The following is a 24,343-nucleotide window of genomic DNA, read 5'->3' on the forward strand; positions in this document are numbered from 1 at the left end:
TCTGATTGCGCGTAAACGGAACAGCATGCAACGGCGCATTCACGATTTCTTCCAAGCCTACTGCCGAGCCCGAATAAGTGCGTGAAAATAAAGGATTTAATTTTTTTTTTCTTAATCTGCTTTTTCGGACACCTGTTTATTCGGACATTTTCGCAGTCGCCGTGAGGTCCGAATAAACGGTCGGCGACTGTATCAGGTACAAATTTTACTGAACAAAGTCGAAAAAAAAAAAAAGCACTTAAAGGAACAGCTTATATTGCACTAAACCAAGATAATGTTACTGATCAAATTCGAAAAAAATTCGTTTCAAGGAACAGCTTGTACTGCACTAAACCAACATATTACTGAAGAAGGTCGAAAAAAGAAAATTTCAAGGAACAGCTTGTATTGCACTAAACCAACATAATATTACTGAACAAAGTCGAAGAAAAACATTTCAAGGAACAGATTGTATTGCACTAAACCAACATAATATATGTTCCGTCTTGAAAAACACACTGCAGTGCACTGCACCAATGTCGAACAGCAATCCATTCTGCAAAAGTGCTAATGGCAACTTCAGGGGAGCTCCTGCCACTTTTCCTGAATCTTCTGGTTGAGGCTACACAGTTCCTCAGTCTTGCTTCGTGCAGCCTTCCTCAGACTATTTGATCTGACCACATACTTCAGATCATTTGCTGCTTCTGCCTTTTCGGCATAGGTATCCGCTGAAGCCTGGAGGTCAGCTATTGTTGCCCCGAGTTTCTTTTTCTTTTTTTTCATTGCGTCAATCTCTTTGTCAATGCAGCGCCTCTTTGATTCCCTTACATCATCACATTGCTTCTTTTTTTCTGCTTCCAGATATGCAGCATACTGCTGCCGGGCAGCTGATACAGCAGTCCTCAGCTCTTTTGTAATAGGGACATTAAGGACGCCCCCTGCCTTGTCCACAGCATCGCACACAATACGTTGCGAAATGTACGACAGGTCCTTCAGGTTTTCTACAGCAACCTGGCGGTTCACGCTAAACCCTCGCTCCACAGTGGCCTGTCCGTGGCTGAGCACGAGCAAAAGTTTGACAACCTTCCACAGTTCCCCACATGATGAATTAAACTGCATCAGCTCAGTCAAGAACTCGTCCAACCTGTTTACGTTCTTCTCAAACATTCGCAGGTTATGCATCTCTTACTGCAGGAACTCGGTGTACTCCCCTAGTACAGTGTCTCTTTGGTGCTCAGACATTCTGCCCGCTGTAATGAGGGCATCCAACACTCTTCTGAAGCCGGCCAGGCACTCATCTGGTTTAGTACACATTTGTCGTGGGTCCAGAGAGGACAAACTCCTCACGATTGGGAATCTCAGTGGACTTCTCTCAAGCATCTTCTTTGTCACACTGACCAAGAAGCGTTTGCATTCCATGCGGAACTGGAACACGTCCTTTTGGCTTGCTTTAGCTTTCCTGACAGTCTGTTCAGCGGCATGGCCTACATCCACCTTTTCAAGTGGAGTGTGGTTCTCCGTGCTTTCAATGTCCACCATCAGCAGACCAGTGGCTCCTTTTGTTGAAGACAAGACCGAGCACTTCAGAAACTTCGTCAGTAGCTTCCTGACCACAGTTTCCAAGTCCCTTGCAAGAAAGAACACCATGGGCTGATCCGTTTGGTACTCAGTGAGGAATGGCTTGAGGGTCATGGCCACACCCAGTGCAAATTGAAGCTTTGCTAGCAGTAGGTCATCACTGGCAAACTCACACAAGTTGTGAAATGATCCACACTTTGGGGGGCTTACTTCCTTCTTCCCTGCAGCTGCAATAAACTTCTTAATGTCACACCACAAGAGCAAGGCTCTCTCTATCACAGGCACATTCTCCAACCACCGTTGGGCAACAAAGTTCAGGGGAAAAGTTTCCTGACCGGTAACTGCTGAGAAGCCCTCCCTTCTTGCAGGAGAACCATGGAAAAGCGCGCTCAGACTGGAGAGCAGACAGTCAAGTCCCCACTTACTTGCTGTAACACCCGCCCTGTAGGCGTTGTGCATGGTGTGGAGGCCACAAGTCCCAATGTCCAGACATTGAACTTGGTATGCTTGATGCAGGTGCTCTTGGAAATTCTTGAGTAACTTCAGGTTAACATTGGGACCATCCATTGAAATCTGAAGAATTTTCTCACGAGGGAAAGGCTCGAGCGCAGTCAGCAGCGTTCCTTGGATGTCTTCGGATGTCGAGTGCCCCATAAACACCGAGGTAGAGTACCTCGTTGCCACCTTGTGAGACGAATTCCAAAACCGGATGTGAACATCCAATTGTTTCTGCTGGAGATAGTCGTTCGTGGACTCGTCAAAGAGTACCACGTAGTAATCGCAATCTTTTATATCCCGTTGCAGAGCAGATAAAAAGAAGGGCCTCAGACCATGGCACATCACATACGCACATTTTTTCTCTCCGCAAGAAAATGCTTTGGCCACGCCCCTGTCCGGGAACATACGCTGGAATAGCTGGCCTGCTTTCGACGACGACCGATAGGAGAAATGCGATGTGACAACTTTCAAAGTCCACAGAATCTCTGCGTTCGTCACCAGCTCGTGTGCCTTGCAAGCATCGTCTAGATTTCTCGATTGCGAAGGAGGTGGGACGGCTGACTGTTTCCCCGTACTTAGAACTAAGTACCTTCGCACTGAACTGTTGGCTGCAATCTCCATGACGCCAGCATGCTTAGCACTCTTCATATGGCTCTTTAACGCCGACTCGCCCATGTTGGTGATATCGAAGGTCTTTCCGCAAGGCCTGCATCTTGCACGGTGCTCACTCGTCGTATCTAGTGCAATCCAGTCTTTGTAAGCCTCGTTGTGAAGCCACGCGCCTTGAAATTTGCTTTTCCCAGGCATTTGCTTTGTATTAAGATGTTTCAGCCACAACAAGTCGGGTGCAGAGGAAACGGCAGAATGCAATGCCGTCAACACCATAACAAAGCGCCAAGATCAGATTGGATTGAATCGGCTCAAGTTGGCTTCAGAGCCGAGTGGCTCCAGTGTGCCTAACCGTCGCGCAATATTGGCTATATTAGCACACACTGATTTTTTACGCCTGAAACGCACATATTGAAACACGGTACTGAAAATAAAATATTTTAACTGCGTTTTTTTTATTAATAGTCATTTGCATGTACTACGCTAGGAATTCAAGGATTTTCAAGGAGCAGCAAAAAGTCCAGGATTTTCAAGGGCCTTGAAAACCAAATATTCAAATTCAAGGGTTTTCAAGGTTTTCAAGGACCTGTGCGCACCCTGGGTTGGGTGGCAGGGGATTTTAACTCCGGTAAAGGTATTCCGACCCTTCAGTAGTAATTTTCTCGTAAACTAAGTCTTTTTGGCACGAAACAAACATTGCGAGGTTTCCGGAATGATATTTAAACAGTCTGTGTCGACTGAGTATTCACCTTTAGTGTCCTTTCAAACAGAATAGAATGCAGGTCTAGCTGGAATTCCTCAAGAACTTCAGGCACAGTGTGGCACACAAGAGTCAGACACAGTTGCATGCATTGCTTCAACTGTTCGGCGAAGTACGGAAGTTTGCGATAAATAAACTGCATGGACACAAATGTATTCACTGTAGCAATGCTAGTAACTGTCACATTGTTCCAGTGACAGAGAAAAGTTTCATAACCATAAAGCATTTGATTTCCATTCCATCTCTAAAAAACTAAACTATCTGTCAACCTTGAACAACCCTAGTTTTAATAGGACAGTAGAAAACAGGAGGTGGCATGACATTTACGAGAACATCAAGAATGCTTACCTGTCGTGCTTTACTTGTGATAAATGGTCGTGCCACCTTTGAAGGCGCGACCTGCTTTCGTGTGACAGGAGCGAACCTGGAGAAGGAGGACCGGGTAGCCGAAATTTTGCGGACAGCACTGAGCTTATGTCCCGGACAGTTCTTTCCGAGTGCCTTGGTGGAACCTAGAACACTGCTGAGCTGGTGTTCAGAGGAGCAAAGCTGTATTCAATTTCTGAATTGGAAAGCAGCTACAGACATCAGTAAGCAATAGAATTTTAGTTAGAACACTCTCTTTCAACTCGTGCACTGAAAATGCGTTTGGCCATAAGGAAGCTAGACTTTTAGCACTATACATACATATATATATACTTTCTGATTATGAGGCACGCTGTAGTGGAGGACCCCGGAAATTTTGACCACCTAGGGTCCTTTAATGTGCACCTAGATCTAAGTACATGGGTGTTTTTTCATTTCGCCCCCATCGAAATGCAGCCGCCGTGGCCAGGATTCAATCCCGCTCATTAATAGCCGAGATAGAAATATTTCAGTGCTGTGAACCCATGATTCCAGCAGGCGGGCTCAACTGCATAGTGAGACTCCCTCTTCACTTGCCCTGTCTAGCCTTCGCGAGTGAAATTCCTTCCTTGCGTTTTCTCGTGCTGGACCTCAAGGATCGCGTGACACATAAATTACAGGTCCTACTTCACCTTTTTTTTTCTCCTCACTTTTTTTCCTGACGCTATACATTTTCGCTGAAGGCGTCACGCGTGAGCTGTTGTCTGGTTCGCAGAGCGCACGATTTTGCACGCTGTGCACAAGGAAACATGACTAGCGGCATAATTCAGTGCTTCACGAATACTGAGGCAGAACAAGCGGATCGCAGAGCATGATCACGCGCTGGAACACGGTAGAAAATGGCCTAGTTTCAGTACTTACGCACGTGACCGCACGACCGTGGGAAGAAGCGGACGAAGCGGAAGTACATCTTACTTTGGTGTGAAGTAAAGCAAACAACATGCAGACATGCCGTTTGTGCGTTTCATTATTTCGATAAACTTCAATTCGTGAATTCAAGCAACTGATCACACAAATAACAGATATTGTCTCGAATAATTCTTGAAGTCACGTGTCACCACGAGCAATGTCACACTGCGGACACAACTACATACGTAGGTGCAGGGGCACGACTACATCATCGTCCGGCTTGGAGCGTGGTGGCCGCAAGGCGAAGTAAAAACGATGTTCGGTTTGAAATTTCAGATCTTTCCGTGCGGTGTAACGATGTAATACCTTGAAGATACGATCGTTATCACGCAATGTATGCCCTGTGCTTGTCAGCTCAAAATGGCCAGACCTGGTGAGGGGCCCTTTAAGAGCAAAAAAGTTTGGTTTCTGCAGCAATGCTTTTTTCTACAACAAAGATACGAGCATACTATAAGAGGCATTGGCAAGCTGAAGCAACTTGAGCTGAATTATTGAACACCTCAAACAATGCTGGATAGCTTGGCTGTTCTTTAATAAGGGTTTGACTGGTACAACATCCAATGGCTTTAACAAGCATTTTCCATAGCTGCTCATGGTGCTGAGACAAAAGCATGCCTACAAAATCATCAATAGTTTCAGTGATCATTTCAGCTAATTCGAAGTGTTCGATTTCATTGAATTTTGCAACATCGTTCTAACCTGCACCTACAAGATTAATGTATGTATTCAGTTCATAAATGTGGCGCTCTTTGGCTATACCTGACCGTTGCGCCACTAAACAACACACATTCATACATTCAGTTCACAAATGGACAATATGCAAAAGTCCATAAGCAGGCTTTCCCACAGAGCTAACATTTCTTAACAAAGAGATGGCAATGTTCCTGCTACTAGCATTGCACAGTAAAGTGGAAAGCTGGGCGAGTTGGTGACTAATCATCATACCGTGCGAGTGAAGCAGCACACTGCACAGGACAAAGCGAGAGACAGCGAATGTCATGCCTACTTGTGTGTCTCCGCTTTGTCCTGGTCAAAGCACTGCTTCAACCACACGGTAAGATGATCAGCTTGTTAAAACTGAGAAATGTGTTTTGATACCCTGGCTGGTGTGGGGAACAAACGGTGGCAAGAATGGTGTCACTTACTCGCATGTTGATACTTCAATTAAGATTTAGCCCGATTCCTACCATTTTGGTTGCGTCTAAAAAGGTGCCGCGAGAAGTGGATTTGCAGGTTTAGCATATTGTCATCTACTCAGCCATTAATTTACAAATAAACACCTGCTTTTCTGGTCCTTGAAAAATCAGTGGTAGAGAAGACAAGCATTTACTTGTTGAAGCTACTTTGGGAGAAAAACAACAAGGTTTTGGGGCAGAAATTTTGTTTTTTTTTTAGCACGGTGTCCTGGAATCAGACATTATAAATGCATTATGCTCAACCTGTTGAAGTAACAAAAAAAAGAAAAGGAGTAGGTAGTACAGTAAACCTTTTGCTTTGAAGTGCAACACTTTTGTTCATTCTGATAAGCTAAGTCACCTAATATAGAAAGTTTCTGTTGCTTTCACTTCGAGCTTTCAAAGAGAACATAATGAAGTTCAATCATTCGGGTAGAACAAATTTGAAAACAAATACTCTAGTCAAAGGTTAACCCTCTGTGCCAAGGACAAGACTCACTCATTCAGGCATTTTCTCCAAAATATGCCAGTGAGAAGTAACACTTGTCCAGGGATCTTCTTTCATCTACTGACAGCCACACATAAGTGGCAATTGTTTCATCATTGTGGTGTGAGCGCTGCGCTATTAAATGGTACCAGTTTCCCAGAAGGCTGATCTTTACAGGTGCCGTTGACAGAAATTAAATATAAGTCTGGCTCCATTGCATTAAAAATGGTGGCGCAAAGTGATGGTGGCCACCTTTCTCAATGCCACAATTGTGGTGTTTCTGGACATTTCTTTATCTCAAAGACAACATTTTAAGCTGGAAAGCTCAGCCATGTTTGCAGCTTCAGCTTAGTATTGACGATGGTAAGGATAATTCTTCAGAGTCTCTGGTGACTTCTTTTGCAAACATGTGGCTCGGCAAAAACGCTTTGCCACCAGTGCCTCTGCGATTTCTTTTTCTCTCCGTGCCAGCAATGAGAGGAAGAAGAAGACGCCGAGTAGTACGGTAGTGCCCACAACGGCTCCTGCTTTCTTCGATATTTTCGTTAAGAAATTCATCTCAATCTCTATGATTTCTGCACCGACGGATGCATAAAGAAAAGAGGAACCCACAGATACCAACTTTTCTACGGTGGGTGGCCTTTTCGTTGGTTTTTCGAGCTGCTTCTCTTCCGTGACGCCGCGCTCCCCTCAGTCTGACGGCAAGGCCTAACCAGCGCTCGCCGGGCAGGGTTAGCCCCGCCTCGTCATGGCAGAGAGAATGGTTGTTGCAACGGATGGAGACGATCTTCCGCCGGAAGAATTTGGTGAAGAGCACGGCTGGCGCTCCGTCGCTGTCAAGAAAAATGCCCTGCGCGCCTCTCGTCGCGACAGCACCCGTGCAGCGGCAAGCAGTCAGGGGCACCGCGAGCGTCTCAATGGCAGCAGAAAGCCCATTAGCCTAAAGCACAAGATCATCAAGTCGTCGCGAATGCCTCAGCTCCCGAAGGAACACTGGAAGATTATCGCCCGCCCCAGGGGTGGTCTGGATGTTCAGAAAACGGGCTCCGCTCGGCTTGGTCGGGCCGTCGCCGCCGCGGCAGGACTCACGTCCGAGCAAGCTAGCCATGACATCGTCTGCCCCAACGCAACACAAAATATTATCGTCCTCAGCACCGCGTCTCGCGATAACGCAGATGCTTATCTAAAAATGAATTGCATCACCCTGGGCATCAAGCAGTACGAACTCAGCACTTACGAAGCCGCACCGCACGCCACGTGTAAGGGTGTCATACGTCAAATTGATGTGTCGGAGAGCCAGGCCGACCTAGACAGAAGCATTCTCAACGAGAGAAATCCGTTAGCCCTGGGAGCCAGGCGAATCAAGAATAGCGAAACGGTAGTCATCGTTTTCGACGGCTACAAGGTCCCCAACTTCGTATTCTACGGCTCGGCGCTAGTCAAGTGTTCCTTGTACCTCAGGCAGCACGACTGCTGCTATGCCTGTGGTAGACTAGGCCACAGAGCCGACGTCTGCCCAGCGCCGGAGGACAAGCTATGCAGGAAATGTGGGGCCAACAACCCCGACGACAACCACACCTGCTCGCCTACTTGCAGCCTCTGCGGGGGCCCGCACGCCACAGCGGACAAGATTTGCAAGCAAAGGTTCCAACTCCCGTACATCGTTCGGCGGAGGAGAAGGGAAAGAAATGCGGAATCCAGGAAGCGAGACCCGTCACCAGCGCAGACAAGCGCCGACAGCGAACCAGCTAGAACATCGAGCAGGCGCTCCCGCTCGAGAAGCCGCTCGAGGTCCAGCTGTTCCCGGTCCAGGTCCAGGAGCCGTTCCAGGTCGAGGTCCCACGGTCGCTCCAGATCGGGAAGCCACTCCCGGGGCCCACAGAACAGGGTCCGGTTCGAGGAGCCAGCCGGTGCTGGGAAACAAGGCGCCACTTGGGCAGACAGGGTGCGGAGTGGAGGAAGAACTGCCGTAAAGGTAACTGGGGGTGCGGCGCCAGAGCATGGTTCGTCGGAAATAGCTCAGCTTAGAAAAGAAAATGCCGAGATGCGCAGCATAATTGAGTTAATGCGAGCCGAAATAGCAGAGCTCAGAAAGGCTAATCAACCTCACCACGTCCCAGTCCCTTGTTCAACCCCCTCAGGAATCCCTTCGGCGACCCCCTCTCCCCAAACCCCTCGGGGACCTCACGCCGTTCCAGTCCCTAGTTCATCCCCTTCGGGGACCCCCTCTCCCCAAACCACAGACGTTCCCATGGTCGTGGATGCGAGCCACTCGGGCAACCCAGCCAAAAGAAAGGCCGTTCCCAGCATGCCCGAAAATGTACCGGCTAAAGCCAAGTCCGAAGTCAGAGAAATGTTGAATTCAATCTGCTACGAGATCAAGAAGATTACCGATCGACTATCTGCAGTGGATCAGCGACTCTTGGTCGTGGATCAGAAGTTAGACGCACAAAACGTCAAAATTCAATGCTTAGAAAACAGAATGCCAGAGATAGAGTCCAAGGTGCAGCAAATGGACATCATGACGTCAACCCACGTACGTCCAGTTTACTTCACGGATGGCGCGTTGGTACCTACGCCGCCATCACTGCACATTCCCGGACCGATTAATAGAACCACCTCCCTCGAGACCCTAGTAGCAACGCCGGAAGGCGCTCTATGCAGCAAGGATGGCGCCACACACCCAATTTAGGATTTGGCAGTGGAACTGCAGGGGACTCCGCCATAAAAGATGCACCCTGCAGCAGTTTGTTCGCACTCACAAAGAAAAGCCACATGTTATATTATTGCAAGAAACGATGACTGATCAGGTTTCACTCCCGGGATACAAAGCTCTTACTCTACGTGGGGATGGCAGAGGAATCTGCACATTAGTCAGCAACAAGTTCACTTTCGTCGCACACGATCTAGGGGTCCGGCCTAGCAAGACGGAGACCTCCCTAGTAGAAGTCATCCCAATCCAATCCAATACCTCTGGCATTTTTATACTTAACGTATATAGCAGCCCGAGCGATCACAGACAACGTTTCAAAACCATCATCACTAGAGCAACGAAACTCGCCGGAAACTCTCCCCTGGTTGTGGCCGGCGATTTCAACGCCCCCTTTCACGCGTGGAACTACACGCACGACACGGTCAAGGGCAGAAGCCTGTGGCAGGAGGCGGGAGATGCGGGACTCTCTCTATTGACGGACCCAGCCTTTCCCACCAGACGGGGCACCTCCTCGACCAGGGACTCTGTCCCGGATCTCGCCTTTGTTAAAAACGCTGGCTCAGCCATGTGGTCGAATCTGCTCATAGACCTCGGTAGTGATCACTACATCACGGTCACCAGCTTACAAGTGGAGCAGAAAAGAAAGAAGGCGTTCTCGGTGCCTGACTGGGACAAATTCCGTGAGGTTCGCAAGGCCCGCGCCGCCCGTGGAGAAAAGCCGGAGAGTCTCGTCCAGTGGTGCGCACTAATTCTGCAAGATGTCTGCTCCACCACCAAAACCATAGAGACGGATCTACAGACAGACAAAATGGATAGCAGGCTAGCACACCTTCTCGAGGCTAAGCAATCACTTCTCGAGAGGTGGAAAAGCCAACGCTTGAATCGCAAGCTCAGAAAAAAGATAGCCGAGATCAACAAGCAGATCGACGAGCACTGCCAAGCCCTGTCTAGGCAGCAATGGGACGAAATTTGCAATTCAATTGACGGGCAGATGCGCACGGGAGGGAAGTGGAATCTTCTCAAACACTTGCTCGACGACTCCGGCACCAAGTCAAACCAGAGAAGTGTCCTCGCTAAAGCGCTCCACGAAGCCAAGAAGTCGTCTTCGGAAAAGGACATGCTGGAGATGTTGGCTAAGAAGTACCTGCCGCTCAAAACTGTGGCCGATGAGGCGGCATACCCGGTATACAAAGGGAAGCCGAACTCCGCGCTGGACGAACCTTTCAAAATCAGTGAAATCCGCCGCGCCCTACACGACCTCAATGGTAGGTCAGCACCCGGCCCGGATCACATTAACAACAAGGCTCTCAGAAACCTAGAGGACGCATCGATCGAGTTTCTTACAGATGAGATAAATCGGATTTGGGAGCAGGGAATTGTACCTGAAGAATGGAAGTTGGCGAAGGTCATACTAATCCCAAAGCCCGGTAAACCGCCGAGCCTGGACAACCTCCGCCCAATCTCACTGACATCATGTGTAGGGAAGGTGGCCGAGCACGCCATCCATAACAGAATTGCCGAGTATATCGAGACCAACGACCTTTTCCCTCACAACATGATAGGTTTCAGGCCAGGCCTCTCCACTCAGGACGCCATGAAGCTTATCAAGATCCAAATCCTGGAACGCTGCACTCGGGACACGAGAGCCATCCTTGGTTTGGACCTGGAGAAGGCCTTTGATAACATCCGTCACGAGTTCGTCCTCGACGCCATCTCCAAGCTCGACCTGGGCTCGTCCTTCCATGCCTTCGTCAGGTCTTTCTTGAGCAACCGATGCGCCATCCTCAAGGCTGGAGATTTGGAATCGGAGACAATGGAGCTGAGTAGAAGAGGCACCCCCCAGGGATCAGTCATCTCACCACTCCTCTTCAACATCGCAATGGTTGACCTCTCAAGGTATCTAGGCAAGGTCCAGGGCATCGGTCACACGATCTACGCGGATGACATCACTGTCTGGTGCGCGGGTGGCAGTGACGGACAAGTCGAAGCCGCTCTCCAGGAAGCTGTCGACACTACAGAGCGCTTTTTAACCAACACGGGACTCCGGTGCTCCCCAAAGAAATCGGAGCTCCTTCTCTACAGCCCAAGTAGAAAGGGCCGCAAGCCACAGAACTGGAAACCGTCCCCTGAGGTTGACATTAATCTCTACACCAGTTGCGGAGATCCCATTCCCAAAGTCGCGTCCATTCGAATCTTGGGAATGACACTCGAAGGGACAGGCACAAATAGCATCACCATTCACAAATTAGCAAAGAAGACGGATAGCGTCATCGGTCTAATCAGGCGGGTAGCTAACAGAAGGAGAGGCCTGAGCGAAGAGAATCTGTTAAGGCTAGTCCACGCTTTCTTGTTGTGCCATTTTACGTACGTAGCGGCCATGCACGTCTGGAAGAGGGCCGAGCGAGACAAACTAAATGCCATGATAAGGAGGGGCATCAAGAGCGCGCTCGGACTACCAAACTACACACGCACCGACCGACTCCTGCAGTTGGGTATTCATAATACCCTGGAAGAGATTGCAGAAGCACAAGAAAGAGCACAGATTCTCAGGCTCTCCGGCACCAGGGCGGGCATACGACTCCTAACTGAGATGGGCGTCCCCCCGGCCACTGTCGAAGACGCCTACCAAGGCCTACCGAAAGAGCAGAAAGATAATATCATCATATCGCCCGCCCCGCGCAATATGCATCCCCAGCGCAACGTAGAAAGAAGAAAGGCCAGAGCGGTGGCGCTCTTACGCCGCGCAACAGAACTCCCTGGCGGCAGCTGCTTCGTTGACGCGGCCCAGTATGGAAACAGCGACAATTTCACGGTGGTGTCAATCAACCACAGGGGTTCAACCGTTAACGCGGCTTCGATACGAAGCACGTCGTCGCGTGCGGCGGAGCAAGTGGCCATTGCCTTGGCCCTCCTGGATGACGGACATGCCAACATCTTCAGCGACTCCAGGGCAGCCATCCGCGCCTTCAGCGTTGGCGCCGTGTGTAAGGAAGCCTGTCGCATCCTCGACGGCAAAATCATCACCACCCACACTCTCACGTGGTTCCCCGCTCACATGGGATCCATCACGGGAGGCCCCAGAAACCTCAACGAGCTGGCCCACTCCAAGGCGCGAGGTCTCACTTTCCGCGACCATGGAGAACTCCAACGCCGGCCCGCAGCGGTGGAGAATAGAGATCAACCGACCACATATAACGAAATTGCGCAGCACTTTTATCTCGGCAGGAGAGAGTTTCCCCTTCCACACAAGAAGTTAAATAGAGCGCAGGCATTGACCCTCAGATTACTGCAAACAGGCTCTTATCCCAGCCCGGCTTTATTCCACAAAATTTATCCCGACACCTATGCCACTAGTTCTTGCAGGCATTGCAATGACATCGCTAGCCTAGATCATATGCTCTGGCGTTGCCCCTCGTTACGAGGCACAGAAGAAATCAATGAAGAAAAGTGGCTCTCCGCTATCACGAGCCCTGATGCTGGGGTGCAACTATGGGCTGTCCAGAGGGCCCACGATGCGGCGGTCGGGCAAGGCCTGGCTGTCCCAACGTGGGAGCGGCCCGCAGCGCGCTGAGTCGCGTACCTCAGGACCTTATTAAAGTTTCGCATCCATCCATCCGTGCCAGCAATAAAGCATCGCATCCCGAACAACAAAAAAAGTGTGCCCAACTTCCGTTCCAAGAAATATATTGTGCTTCATATAGACTGTTTTTATGGCTTTGCTTATCTGAAACTCAAGCACATAATATAATTGACAGTAAGCTGCTGATATTGCAATAATGACATCTGTTCACAATAAATCGGCCATAAAAAAATTCAGGACGTACTGGTGATTTTCTGAAAAAAATTCCAACCTAACTTATCTCCCGATGACTATCGACAGTAATGCGATAAGTATTCAAGCAATGTTGCGATGCACTATATTGATGAAGATACGCTAAATTAGAATTTGTAGTAGTCATTCTGAGACTTTCATTGCTTTGAGTGTATATATGCAACATACGCTGTATGTTATCGCTGTACGTTATATAATATCACTATCAAGTTTCCTTCACTTAGTGTGTTATTTAGGTGGTCTACAAGGGCACGCTCATCGCAATGCACATATTCTGTGAGCAATGCCAAGAGCAGTTCAAATGCTGCCACTTTAGGATAATGTGCAGTGTTGAACAATCAGAGGAAGAATTTTTTTTCTTTTTACAAGTTATTTAGGAGGTTCAATTTTCTGAATCCCAGAAAAATAATGGCAAGCATCAGAACACTGAAAACAATTTACTATTATACTTGTTTCTAGAAACCCTTTTCAATTTCGGCACCCAGGAGGCAATATGAAACCCTGGCTCACTTCGTTGTTTCAATAACCGCAGCTGTTACTCAAGAGCACAGAGGGGGGAAACACATGTGCAGCACTTGTATATTTGTAGGAGCAATGTCGTCACACTTAGCCTTACTGCTAGGCAACACCAGCAAACATTGCTTTGTGCCCCGACGTTACAAAAACGTTGACGATATTAGAGCAGTGTTTAAAGATCAATTTCAGTATCAAATTAGAATGTTTTCTAACCTTTGTACGTGTCAAGTCTGATCATTTAACATGCGAGGAGGACACAATGTGTTTCTGCAACTTTGAAAATACTGTACTTTCACAGTTCTAGCACATCCCTAATACTGTATAACAAGGAATAAATTTTTGCATGCTTAAAATAAAGATAAACAAATGTAAGCCTATATGTAACATGCGCCAAATTTATCATAGAAAAATATAGCATGCCCTCCACTTCCAGGATCATAATAAAATGAGATGTGCAGAACCTATCGTCACAGAAGGAAAACTATATTTTAAAATAACTTTTTATAATAGAAGTGGTGTGCTGCCATTGCCATTTAATCTTCACGGGCCACAGATACCTAGCACACAAGGGCAGTACTCTCGAGCAATCACTTTCACAGATACTGCTAACACTTTCAAGAGATTTTATGGGACTCTGCATAAGACTTGTTCAAGTATGTGATGGAAAGCTCTCTTGGCACTGTGCACAGGTAGCAAGCTTGGCACAACGCCAGAAACACTGGCCGCCATATACGCGATTCTTGTTTTGAATCCAACTAATGTGCAAGCAACTTTTTAACCCATTTTTTTTTTTTAAAGGTGCCTGTTAGATTTGTGTTAATATGTTATGTGTCAACACTCTATTAAAATTTAGATGACTTTCTGTTTGCTCGGCTCCATGTGGCCGCGCTGTCTGTTACTTACCTTTTTCACATGTGCCCCAGCGCGAGAGGTTCGAGGGAGGAGACGAGCACACTTCGGCTTGGTAGGCGACTCCACCCATTCCTCATCGTCAGAGGCTGATTCTGCTGCCGATGACACCTCATAAAAGCAACCGGCTGCCTGAATGCCAGCAGGTGTTCCCTTTGAGCTTTTCTCTACCACATACAAGTACAGCTACCACATACAAGTACAGCCTGGAGAAACACGGGCACAGCACTCTTGTTTATCATTATTACTATTATTTTTTTTAAGTGAGTAACGTCACCACACCTGGTCTTAGTGCTATACGATATCAACAAATTTTGCTATGTGTCACGGTGTCACGATAATCTCAATGATGCCCAGACAGGCATTGAGAGACAACTTCAATCAAATTAACATATCTCTGGTTTCTCAAGTTTCACACTTAATGAGAAGAGAAAATGAGTAGCTGTCTTTTTCTTTTCATTCGTTACGACCATATATAAGCAAAAAGACCATGAAGCCAGAGAAGGCAATTATAACTTATTAAATAAAATGTAGAAATAATGAGGAAAAGCGAAATAAATGTAAACAAAAATACAACTTGCCACAAGTGGAAGCCAGACCCACATCCTCTGCATCATGTGTGTGGTGCTTTACCAATTAAGCTGCTGTGGTGGCCATTCTCCCATCCAATTTCTAGGGCTTTATACATGTGTAAACATTATCCCTAGGATTGTTAGCCAGTGCCCATATCACAGCCATGACAGTGAATGTGGAACATTCTTTGAACCCCAAGCATTGTGTAGTACATGGGCATAAGATAAGCACACAACTGGAAAATAATCCTTTGCATGCTACCTCAGAGAATCTAGGCTGTCAAAGTCAATGCCCTTGCTATGCGACAAGTTTCTGAGCAGCTAAAACATTACAGCTGTTTGCAACTATAGAAGCAAACAATGAAGCCAGGGAAAACATGTGGGAAGTTAACTATTACTAATTAAACCGCAGAAATAATGAGCAATAAAGGAAATCGAAGTGGACGATAAGACAACTTGCCACAGGTGGAAGCCAAATCGCTCATTTTCACATTATGCATGTGAGGCTTTACCAACTAAGCTATTACAGCGACTAAGTGCCATACTTCTGCATGCAAGAAGGGCATGGTAGCATTTCTACAACTGAAAACATGTGTCGCAGTGAACTTGCATTAATTCAAGCCTGATGGGACTGACAAAGTTGACTGAATTATCCGGTGGGTCGAATTAAACAAGATGCAGGAAAATAAACCTGCCAGAACACACCACTGACTCAATGTGCAGTAGTTGCCCTATTCTAACATACCCCCGAATTAAATGCATGGCCACTTTCTGTGTGTTCAAAGCAGAAAACTAATGCAGAGATGACATAAAACTCCCCAAAAGGTAGAACTCTAATGCACATCCAATATTTAGCAAGAAAAATAAGCAACGGTCTAATGTGTTACACGTGGGTGGCCGACTTTTCTAAACTAAGCTTCGCCGCAATACGGCCTTGTTATGCTGTAAAGCCATACGACATGTCCTATTGCACCCCGGAGACAATTTTCTTGAAAAAAGGCACACGTTAGGGTTGGCTAAATACCGTGATCACACATCGTGAGTTATGGCTATTGCTTGAAAAAAGCATGCGTTAGAATTGACTAAACACCATGATCAGACATTGTGAGTTATGGTTGTTGCTTGAAAATCCTCCTACAGCAAGCTGAAAATAGGTGCTTTCAGCAGGAGATGATGTGTCTTCAACGCATTCACTGTCCAAGCTTCGCTGAGACAGATGCTGCGATTAGAGGGGTCACCACAGGGGCCAGGCACATGTGTGCTGACTGGTCAAATCTGAATTCTCTGGCAAAGGCCAATTTTAGGATCAAAATAAAGAAAGCTTGGGCCATAGAAATGGACGGGCAACGACCAGGACTTAAGGTCAGGGTCGAGTCAACCGAAAAATTCAATTAGCCGGAGTCGAATTAACAGAAGTCTACTGTACTTCACTGAGCCAGGCTATAATAGCTGAAGTAGAAATATTTAACAAACCATCAAGCAGCATATGACACCTTCAATAGCGCCTGCCCAGTTTATACAGCGCCTTACTTATTATGAAGGCCTCCATACCATGAAACGAAATAAACAAAATTAGACATTACTTACTTGAATGGGGGGGCTTGGCTTTGGCGCAGCTGCATCTACCCTAACTCCAAATGCCACTTTTTTGTTCGCGGCCCTGGTACCCTTTGCCGCACATTTGAGCTGCATGACAGCATTTTCCTTCTCGCGGTCCTCCGACGTTGTGGATAATCTTTCACCTTGCACAGTTACATTTTTCTTTGCTGAACTGCGCTTCTTCGCACAGGCAAGGGCCTTTGCCTGAGCCCGTGTCTTTCTTGTGCTTTGCAATGGCTGCAAACAGAAGGAACATGGAGCACAGTTTAAGATGGGTTAGTGGAAGTCATTTCGGTAAAAAGAGTAGAGGACAGAAAGGACACTGCAAAAAATCTGCGTTGCACGTTTTTAACTTGTTGGTTTCAACTTGTTGCACAGTTTGCACAGACGGCTAAGCAGTCACATCACTTTACCATAAGTTACTATACAAATTGGCATACTGGTGTCAAGACAATGTTTTTGAAATGTTCTGCCTACCACACTAAACCAATCATGTTTAATTTGCAGCTTTAAGAGACAGCGCTATAGTGCTACAATGATGCATTAAGCTACAGGCATGGCTAAGCACAACTGATGTTGCAGGCATGACAAGTTAATAAAGGAGAGTAGAACCAAAACTGAATGTGTGGTAACTGAACAACGTAGTTCATTTAAGGGAGAGGGAAAAAAAAGAAAAACGTGGCACAGTACATGGCAAGTCTAGATTAGGTCATGCACAATTTAGAGCGTCTGCCCTAATCTGTTGGATCTGCCACAGAATATGTGTATCTATCGTAACACACATATTAAAAGATTGCTCAAAAGAATACTGACATTTCAGACTCGCATTTTTTATTTTTTTTCGCTAAGGGAACGTCCAAGCCCTTTAAAGCTTAGAAAAACTACTGTCAAGTGCTACAATACTCTAATGATTTACTATGCTTGTTTTTACGAACCACTTACAGTACTCGGGACACAACCCGTGACATGATACAGTGGTTCGCTCTATATCCATGATTGCAGCAGCTACCACATACAAGTACAGCCTGGAGAAACACGGGCACAGCACTCTTGTTTATCAGTATTACTATTATTTTTTTCAAGTGAGTAACGTCACCACACCTGGTCTTAGTGCTATACGATATCAACAAATTTTGCTATGTGTCACGGTGTCACGATAATCTCAATGATGCCCAGACAGGCATTGAGAGACAACTTCAATCAAATTAACATATCTCTGGTTTCTCAAGTTTCACACTTAATGAGAAGAGAATATGAGTAGCTGTCTTTTTCTTTTCATTCGTTACGACCATATATAAGCAAAAAGATCATGAAGCCAGAGAAGGCAATTATAACTTATTAAATAAAATGTAGAAATAATGAGGAAAAGCGAAATAAATGTAAACAAAAATACAACTTGCCACAAGTGGAAGCCAGACCCACATCCTCTGCATCATGTGTGTGGTGCTTTACCAATTAAGCTGCTGTGGTGGCCATTCTCCCATCCAATTTCTAGGGCTTTATACATGTGTAAACATTATCCCTAGGATTGTTAGCCAGTGCCCATATCACAGCCATGACAGTGAATGTGGAACATTCTTTGAACCCCAAGCATTGTGTAGTACATGGGCATAAGATAAGCACACAACTGGAAAATAATCCTTTGCATGCTACCTCAGAGAATCTAGGCTGTCAAAGTCAATGCCCTTGCTATGCGACAAGTTTCTGAGCAGCTAAAACATTACAGCTGTTTGCAACTATAGAAGCAAACAATGAAGCCAGGGAAAACATGTGGGAAGTTAACTATTACTAATTAAACCGCAGAAATAATGAGCAATAAAGGAAATCGAAGTGGACGATAAGACAACTTGCCACAGGTGGAAGCCAAATCGCTCATTTTCACATTATGCATGTGAGGCTTTACCAACTAAGCTATTACAGCGACTAAGTGCCATACTTCTGCATGCAAGAAGGGCATGGTAGCATTTCTACAACTGAAAACATGTGTCGTAGTGAACTTGCATTAATTCAAGCCTGATGGGACTGACAAAGTTGACTGAATTATCCGGTGGGTCGAATTAAACAAGATGCAGGAAAATAAACCTGCCAGAACACACCACTGACTCAATGTGCAGTAGTTGCCCTATTCTAACATACCCCCGAATTAAATGCATGGCCACTTTCTGTGTGTTCAAAGCAGAAAACTAATGCAGAGATGACATAAAACTCCCCAAAAGGTAGAACTCTAATGCACATCCAATATTTAGCAAGAAAAATAAGCAACGGTCTAATGTGTTACACGTGGGTGGCCGACTTTTCTAAACTAAGCTTCGCCGCAATACGGCCTTGTTATGCTGTAAAGCCATACGACATGTCCTATTGCACCCCGGAGACAATTTTCTTGAAAAAAGGCACACGTTAGGGTTGGCTAAATACCGTGATCACACATCGTGAGTTATGGCTATTGCTTGAAAAAAGCATGCGTTAGAATTGACTAAACACCATGATCAGACATTGTGAGTTATGGTTATTGCTTGAAAATCCTCCTACAGCAAGCTGAAAATAGGTGCTTTCAGCAGGAGATGATGTGTCTTCAACGCATTCACTGTCCAAGCTTCGCTGAGACAGATGCTGCGATTAGAGGGGTCACCACAGGGGCCAGGCACATGTGTGCTGACTGGTCAAATCTGAATTCTCTGGCAAAGGCCAATTTTAGGATCAAAATAAAGAAAGCTTGGGCCATAGAAATGGACGGGCAACGACCAGGACTTAAGGTCAGGGTCGAGTCAACCGAAAAATTCAATTAGCCGGAGTCGAATTAACAGAAGTCTACTGTACTTCACTGAGCCAGGCTATAATAGCTGAAGTAGAAATATTTAACAAACCATCAAGCAGCATATGACACCTTCAATAGCGCCTGCCCAGTTTATACAGCGCCTTACTTATTATGAAGGCCTCCATACCATGAAACGAAATAAACAAAATTAGACATTACTTACTTGAATGGGGGGGCTTGGCTTTGGCGCAGCTGCATCTACCCTAACTCCAAATGCCACTTTTTTGTTCGCGGCCCTGGTACCCTTTGCCGCACATTTGAGCTGCACGACAGCATTTTCCTTCTCGCGGTCCTCCGACGTTGTGGATAATCTTTCACCTTGCACAGTTACATTTTTCTTTGCTGAACTGCGCTTCTTCGCACAGGCAAGGGCCTTTGCCTGAGCCCGTGTCTTTCTTGTGCTTTGCAATGGCTGCAAACAGAAGGAACATGGAGCACAGTTTAAGATGGGTTAGTGGAAGTCATTTCGGTAAAAAGAGTAGAGGACAGAAAGGACACTGCAAAAAATCTGCGTTGCACGTTTTTAACTTGTTGGTTTCAACTTGTTGCACAGTTTGCACAGACGGCTAAGCAGTCACATCACTTTACCATAAGTTACTATACAAATTGGCATACTGGTGTCAAGACAATGTTTTTGAAATGTTCTGCCTACCACACTAAACCAATCATGTTTAATTTGCAGCTTTAAGAGACAGCGCTATAGTGCTACAATGATGCATTAAGCTACAGGCATGGCTAAGCACAACTGATGTTGCAGGCATGACAAGTTAATAAAGGAGAGTAGAACCAAAACTGAATGTGTGGTAACTGAACAACGTAGTTCATTTATGGGAGAGGGAAAAAAAAGAAAAATGTGGCACAGTACATGGCAAGTCTAGATTAGGTCATGCACAATTTAGAGCGTCTGCCCTAATCTGTTGGATCTGCCACAGAATATGTGTATCTATCGTAACACACATATTAAAAGATTGCTCAAAAGAATACTGACATTTCAGACTCGCATTTTTTATTTTTTTTCGCTAAGGGAACGTCCAAGCCCTTTAAAGCTTAGAAAAACTACTGTCAAGTGCTACAATACTCTAATGATTTACTATGCTTGTTTTTACGAACCACTTACAGTACTCGGGACACAACCCGTGACATGATACAGTGGTTCGCTCTATATCCATGATTGCAGCAGCTACCACATACAAGTACAGCCTGGAGAAACACGGGCACAGCACTCTTGTTTATCATTATTACTATTATTTTTTTCAAGTGAGTAACGTCACCACACCTGGTCTTAGTGCTATACGATATCAACAAATTTTGCTATGTGTCACGGTGTCACGATAATCTCAATGATGCCCAGACAGGCATTGAGAGACAACTTCAATCAAATTAACATATCTCTGGTTTCTCAAGTTTCACACTTAATGAGAAGAGAATATGAGTAGCTGTCTTTTTCTTTTCATTCGTTACGACCATATATAAGCAAAAAGATCATGAAGCCAGAGAAGGCAATTATAACTTATTAAATAAAATGTAGAAATAATGAGGAAAAGCGAAATAAATGTAAACAAAAATACAACTTGCCACAAGTGGAAGCCAGACCCACATCCTCTGCATCATGTGTGTGGTGCTTTACCAATTAAGCTGCTGTGGTGGCCATTCTCCCATCCAATTTCTAGGGCTTTATACATGTGTAAACATTATCCCTAGGATTGTTAGCCAGTGCCCATATCACAGCCATGACAGTGAATGTGGAACATTCTTTGAACCCCAAGCATTGTGTAGTACATGGGCATAAGATAAGCACACAACTGGAAAATAATCCTTTGCATGCTACCTCAGAGAATCTAGGCTGTCAAAGTCAATGCCCTTGCTATGCGACAAGTTTCTGAGCAGCTAAAACATTACAGCTGTTTGCAACTATAGAAGCAAACAATGAAGCCAGGGAAAACATGTGGGAAGTTAACTATTACTAATTAAACCGCAGAAATAATGAGCAATAAAGGAAATCGAAGTGGACGATAAGACAACTTGCCACAGGTGGAAGCCAAATCGCTCATTTTCACATTATGCATGTGAGGCTTTACCAACTAAGCTATTAAAGCGACTAAGTGTCATACTTCTGCATGCAAGAAGGGCATGGTAGCATTTCTACAACTGAAAACATGTGTCGTAGCGAACTTGCATTAATTCAAGCCTGATGGGACTGACAAAGTTGACTGAATTATCCGGTGGGTCGAATTAAACAAGATGCAGGAAAATAAACCTGCCAGAACACACCACTGACTCAATGTGCAGTAGTTTCCCTATTCTAACATACCCCCGAATTAAATGCATGGCCACTTTCTGTGTGTTCAAAGCAGAAAACTAATGCAGAGATGACATAAAACTCCCCAAAAGGTAGAACTCTAATGCACATCCAATATTTAGCAAGAAAAATAAGCAACGGTCTAATGTGTTACACGTGGGTGGCCGACTTTTCTAAACTAAGCTTCGCCGCAATACGGCCTTGTTATGCTGTAAAGCCATACGACATGTCCTATTGCACCCCGGAGACAATTTTCTTGAAAAAAGGCACACGTTAGGGTTGGCTAAATACCGTGATCACACATCGTGAGTTATGGCTATTGCTTGAAAAAAGCATGCGTTAGAATTGACTAAACACCATGATCAGACATTGTGAGTTATGGTTATTGCTTGAAAATCCTCCTACAGCAAGCTGAAAATAGGTGCTTTCAGCAGGAGATGATGTGTCTTCAACGCATTCACTGTCCAAGCTTCGCTGAGACAGATGCTGCGATTAGAGGGGTCACCACAGGAGCCAGGCACATGTGTGCTGACTGGTCAAATCTGAATTCTCTGGCAAAGGCCAATTTTAGGATCAAAATAAAGAAAGCTTGGGCCATAGAAATGGACGGGCAACGACCAGGACTTAAGGTCAGGGTCGAGTCAACCGAAAAATTCAATTAGCCGGAGTCGAATTAACAGAAGTCTACTGTACTTCACTGAGCCAGGCTATAATAGCTGAAGTAGAAATATTTAACAAACCATCAAGCAGCATATGACACCTTCAATAGCGCCTGCCCAGTTTATACAGCGCCTTACTTATTATGAAGGCCTCCATACCATGAAACGAAATAAACAAAATTAGACATTACTTACTTGAATGGGGGGGCTTGGCTTTGGCGCAGCTGCATCTACCCTAACTCCAAATGCCACTTTTTTGTTCGCGGCCCTGGTACCCTTTGCCGCACATTTGAGCTGCATGACAGCATTTTCCTTCTCGCGGTCCTCCGACGTTGTGGATAATCTTTCACCTTGCACAGTTACATTTTTCTTTGCTGAACTGCGCTTCTTCGCACAGGCAAGGGCCTTTGCCTGAGCCCGTGTCTTTCTTGTGCTTTGCAATGGCTGCAAACAGAAGGAACATGGAGCACAGTTTAAGATGGGTTAGTGGAAGTCATTTCGGTAAAAAGAGTAGAGGACAGAAAGGACACTGCAAAAAATCTGCGTTGCACGTTTTTAACTTGTTGGTTTCAACTTGTTGCACAGTTTGCACAGACGGCTAAGCAGTCACATCACTTTACCATAAGTTACTATACAAATTGGCATACTGGTGTCAAGACAATGTTTTTGAAATGTTCTGCCTACCACACTAAACCAATCATGTTTAATTTGCAGCTTTAAGAGACAGCGCTATAGTGCTACAATGATGCATTAAGCTACAGGCATGGCTAAGCACAACTGATGTTGCAGGCATGACAAGTTAATAAAGGAGAGTAGAACCAAAACTGAATGTGTGGTAACTGAACAACGTAGTTCATTTAAGGGAGAGGGAAAAAAAAGAAAAACGTGGCACAGTACATGGCAAGTCTAGATTAGGTCATGCACAATTTAGAGCGTCTGCCCTAATCTGTTGGATCTGCCACAGAATATGTGTATCTATCGTAACACACATATTAAAAGATTGCTCAAAAGAATACTGACATTTCAGACTCGCATTTTTTTATTTTTTTTCGCTAAGGGAACGTCCAAGCCCTTTAAAGCTTAGAAAAACTACTGTCAAGTGCTACAATACTCTAATGATTTACTATGCTTGTTTTTACGAACCACTTACAGTACTCGGGACACAACCCGTGACATGATACAGTGGTTCGCTCTATATCCATGATTGCAGCAGCTACCACATACAAGTACAGCCTGGAGAAACACGGGCACAGCACTCTTGTTTATCATTATTACTATTATTTTTTTCAAGTGAGTAACGTCACCACACCTGGTCTTAGTGCTATACGATATCAACAAATTTTGCTATGTGTCACGGTGTCACGATAATCTCAATGATGCCCAGACAGGCATTGAGAGACAACTTCAATCAAATTAACATATCTCTGGTTTCTCAAGTTTCACACTTAATGAGAAGAGAATATGAGTAGCTGTCTTTTTCTTTTCATTCGTTACGACCATATATAAGCAAAAAGATCATGAAGCCAGAGAAGGCAATTATAACTTATTAAATAAAATGTAGAAATAATGAGGAAAAGCGAAATAAATGTAAACAAAAATACAACTTGCCACAAGTGGAAGCCAGACCCACATCCTCTGCATCATGTGTGTGGTGCTTTACCAATTAAGCTGCTGTGGTGGCCATTCTCCCATCCAATTTCTAGGGCTTTATACATGTGTAAACATTATCCCTAGGATTGTTAGCCAGTGCCCATATCACAGCCATGACAGTGAATGTGGAACATTCTTTGAACCCCAAGCATTGTGTAGTACATGGGCATAAGATAAGCACACAACTGGAAAATAATCCTTTGCATGCTACCTCAGAGAATCTAGGCTGTCAAAGTCAATGCCCTTGCTATGCGACAAGTTTCTGAGCAGCTAAAACATTACAGCTGTTTGCAACTATAGAAGCAAACAATGAAGCCAGGGAAAACATGTGGGAAGTTAACTATTACTAATTAAACCGCAGAAATAATGAGCAATAAAG

The 24,343-nt window shown here is 45.4% G+C and overlaps 1 protein-coding gene and 1 pseudogene across 3 annotated transcripts in view; both read right to left on the minus strand.

The window, feature by feature from the left end:
* The window catches only part of LOC139051313 (inner centromere protein B-like), a 73,966-nt gene that overhangs the window by 44,531 nt on the left and 5,092 nt on the right, over nt 1-24,343 (minus strand). For all 3 annotated transcript variants that reach the window (XM_070528320.1, XM_070528319.1, XM_070528318.1), the window contains 5 exons: nt 22,510-22,758; nt 19,520-19,768; nt 16,530-16,778; nt 14,365-14,502; nt 3,773-3,952 (listed from right to left, as the gene is read on the minus strand). In XM_070528320.1, the coding sequence (XP_070384421.1) occupies nt 3,773-3,952; nt 14,365-14,502; nt 16,530-16,778; nt 19,520-19,768; nt 22,510-22,758 (1,065 nt within the window). The remainder of the gene's footprint in view (nt 1-3,772; nt 3,953-14,364; nt 14,503-16,529; nt 16,779-19,519; nt 19,769-22,509; nt 22,759-24,343) is intronic.
* On the minus strand, nt 398-2,397 carry LOC139051346 (uncharacterized; annotated as a pseudogene).

Source organism: Dermacentor albipictus, unplaced genomic scaffold (assembly GCF_038994185.2).
Source record: "Dermacentor albipictus isolate Rhodes 1998 colony unplaced genomic scaffold, USDA_Dalb.pri_finalv2 scaffold_11, whole genome shotgun sequence".
NCBI lineage: Eukaryota > Metazoa > Arthropoda > Arachnida > Ixodida > Ixodidae > Dermacentor > Dermacentor albipictus.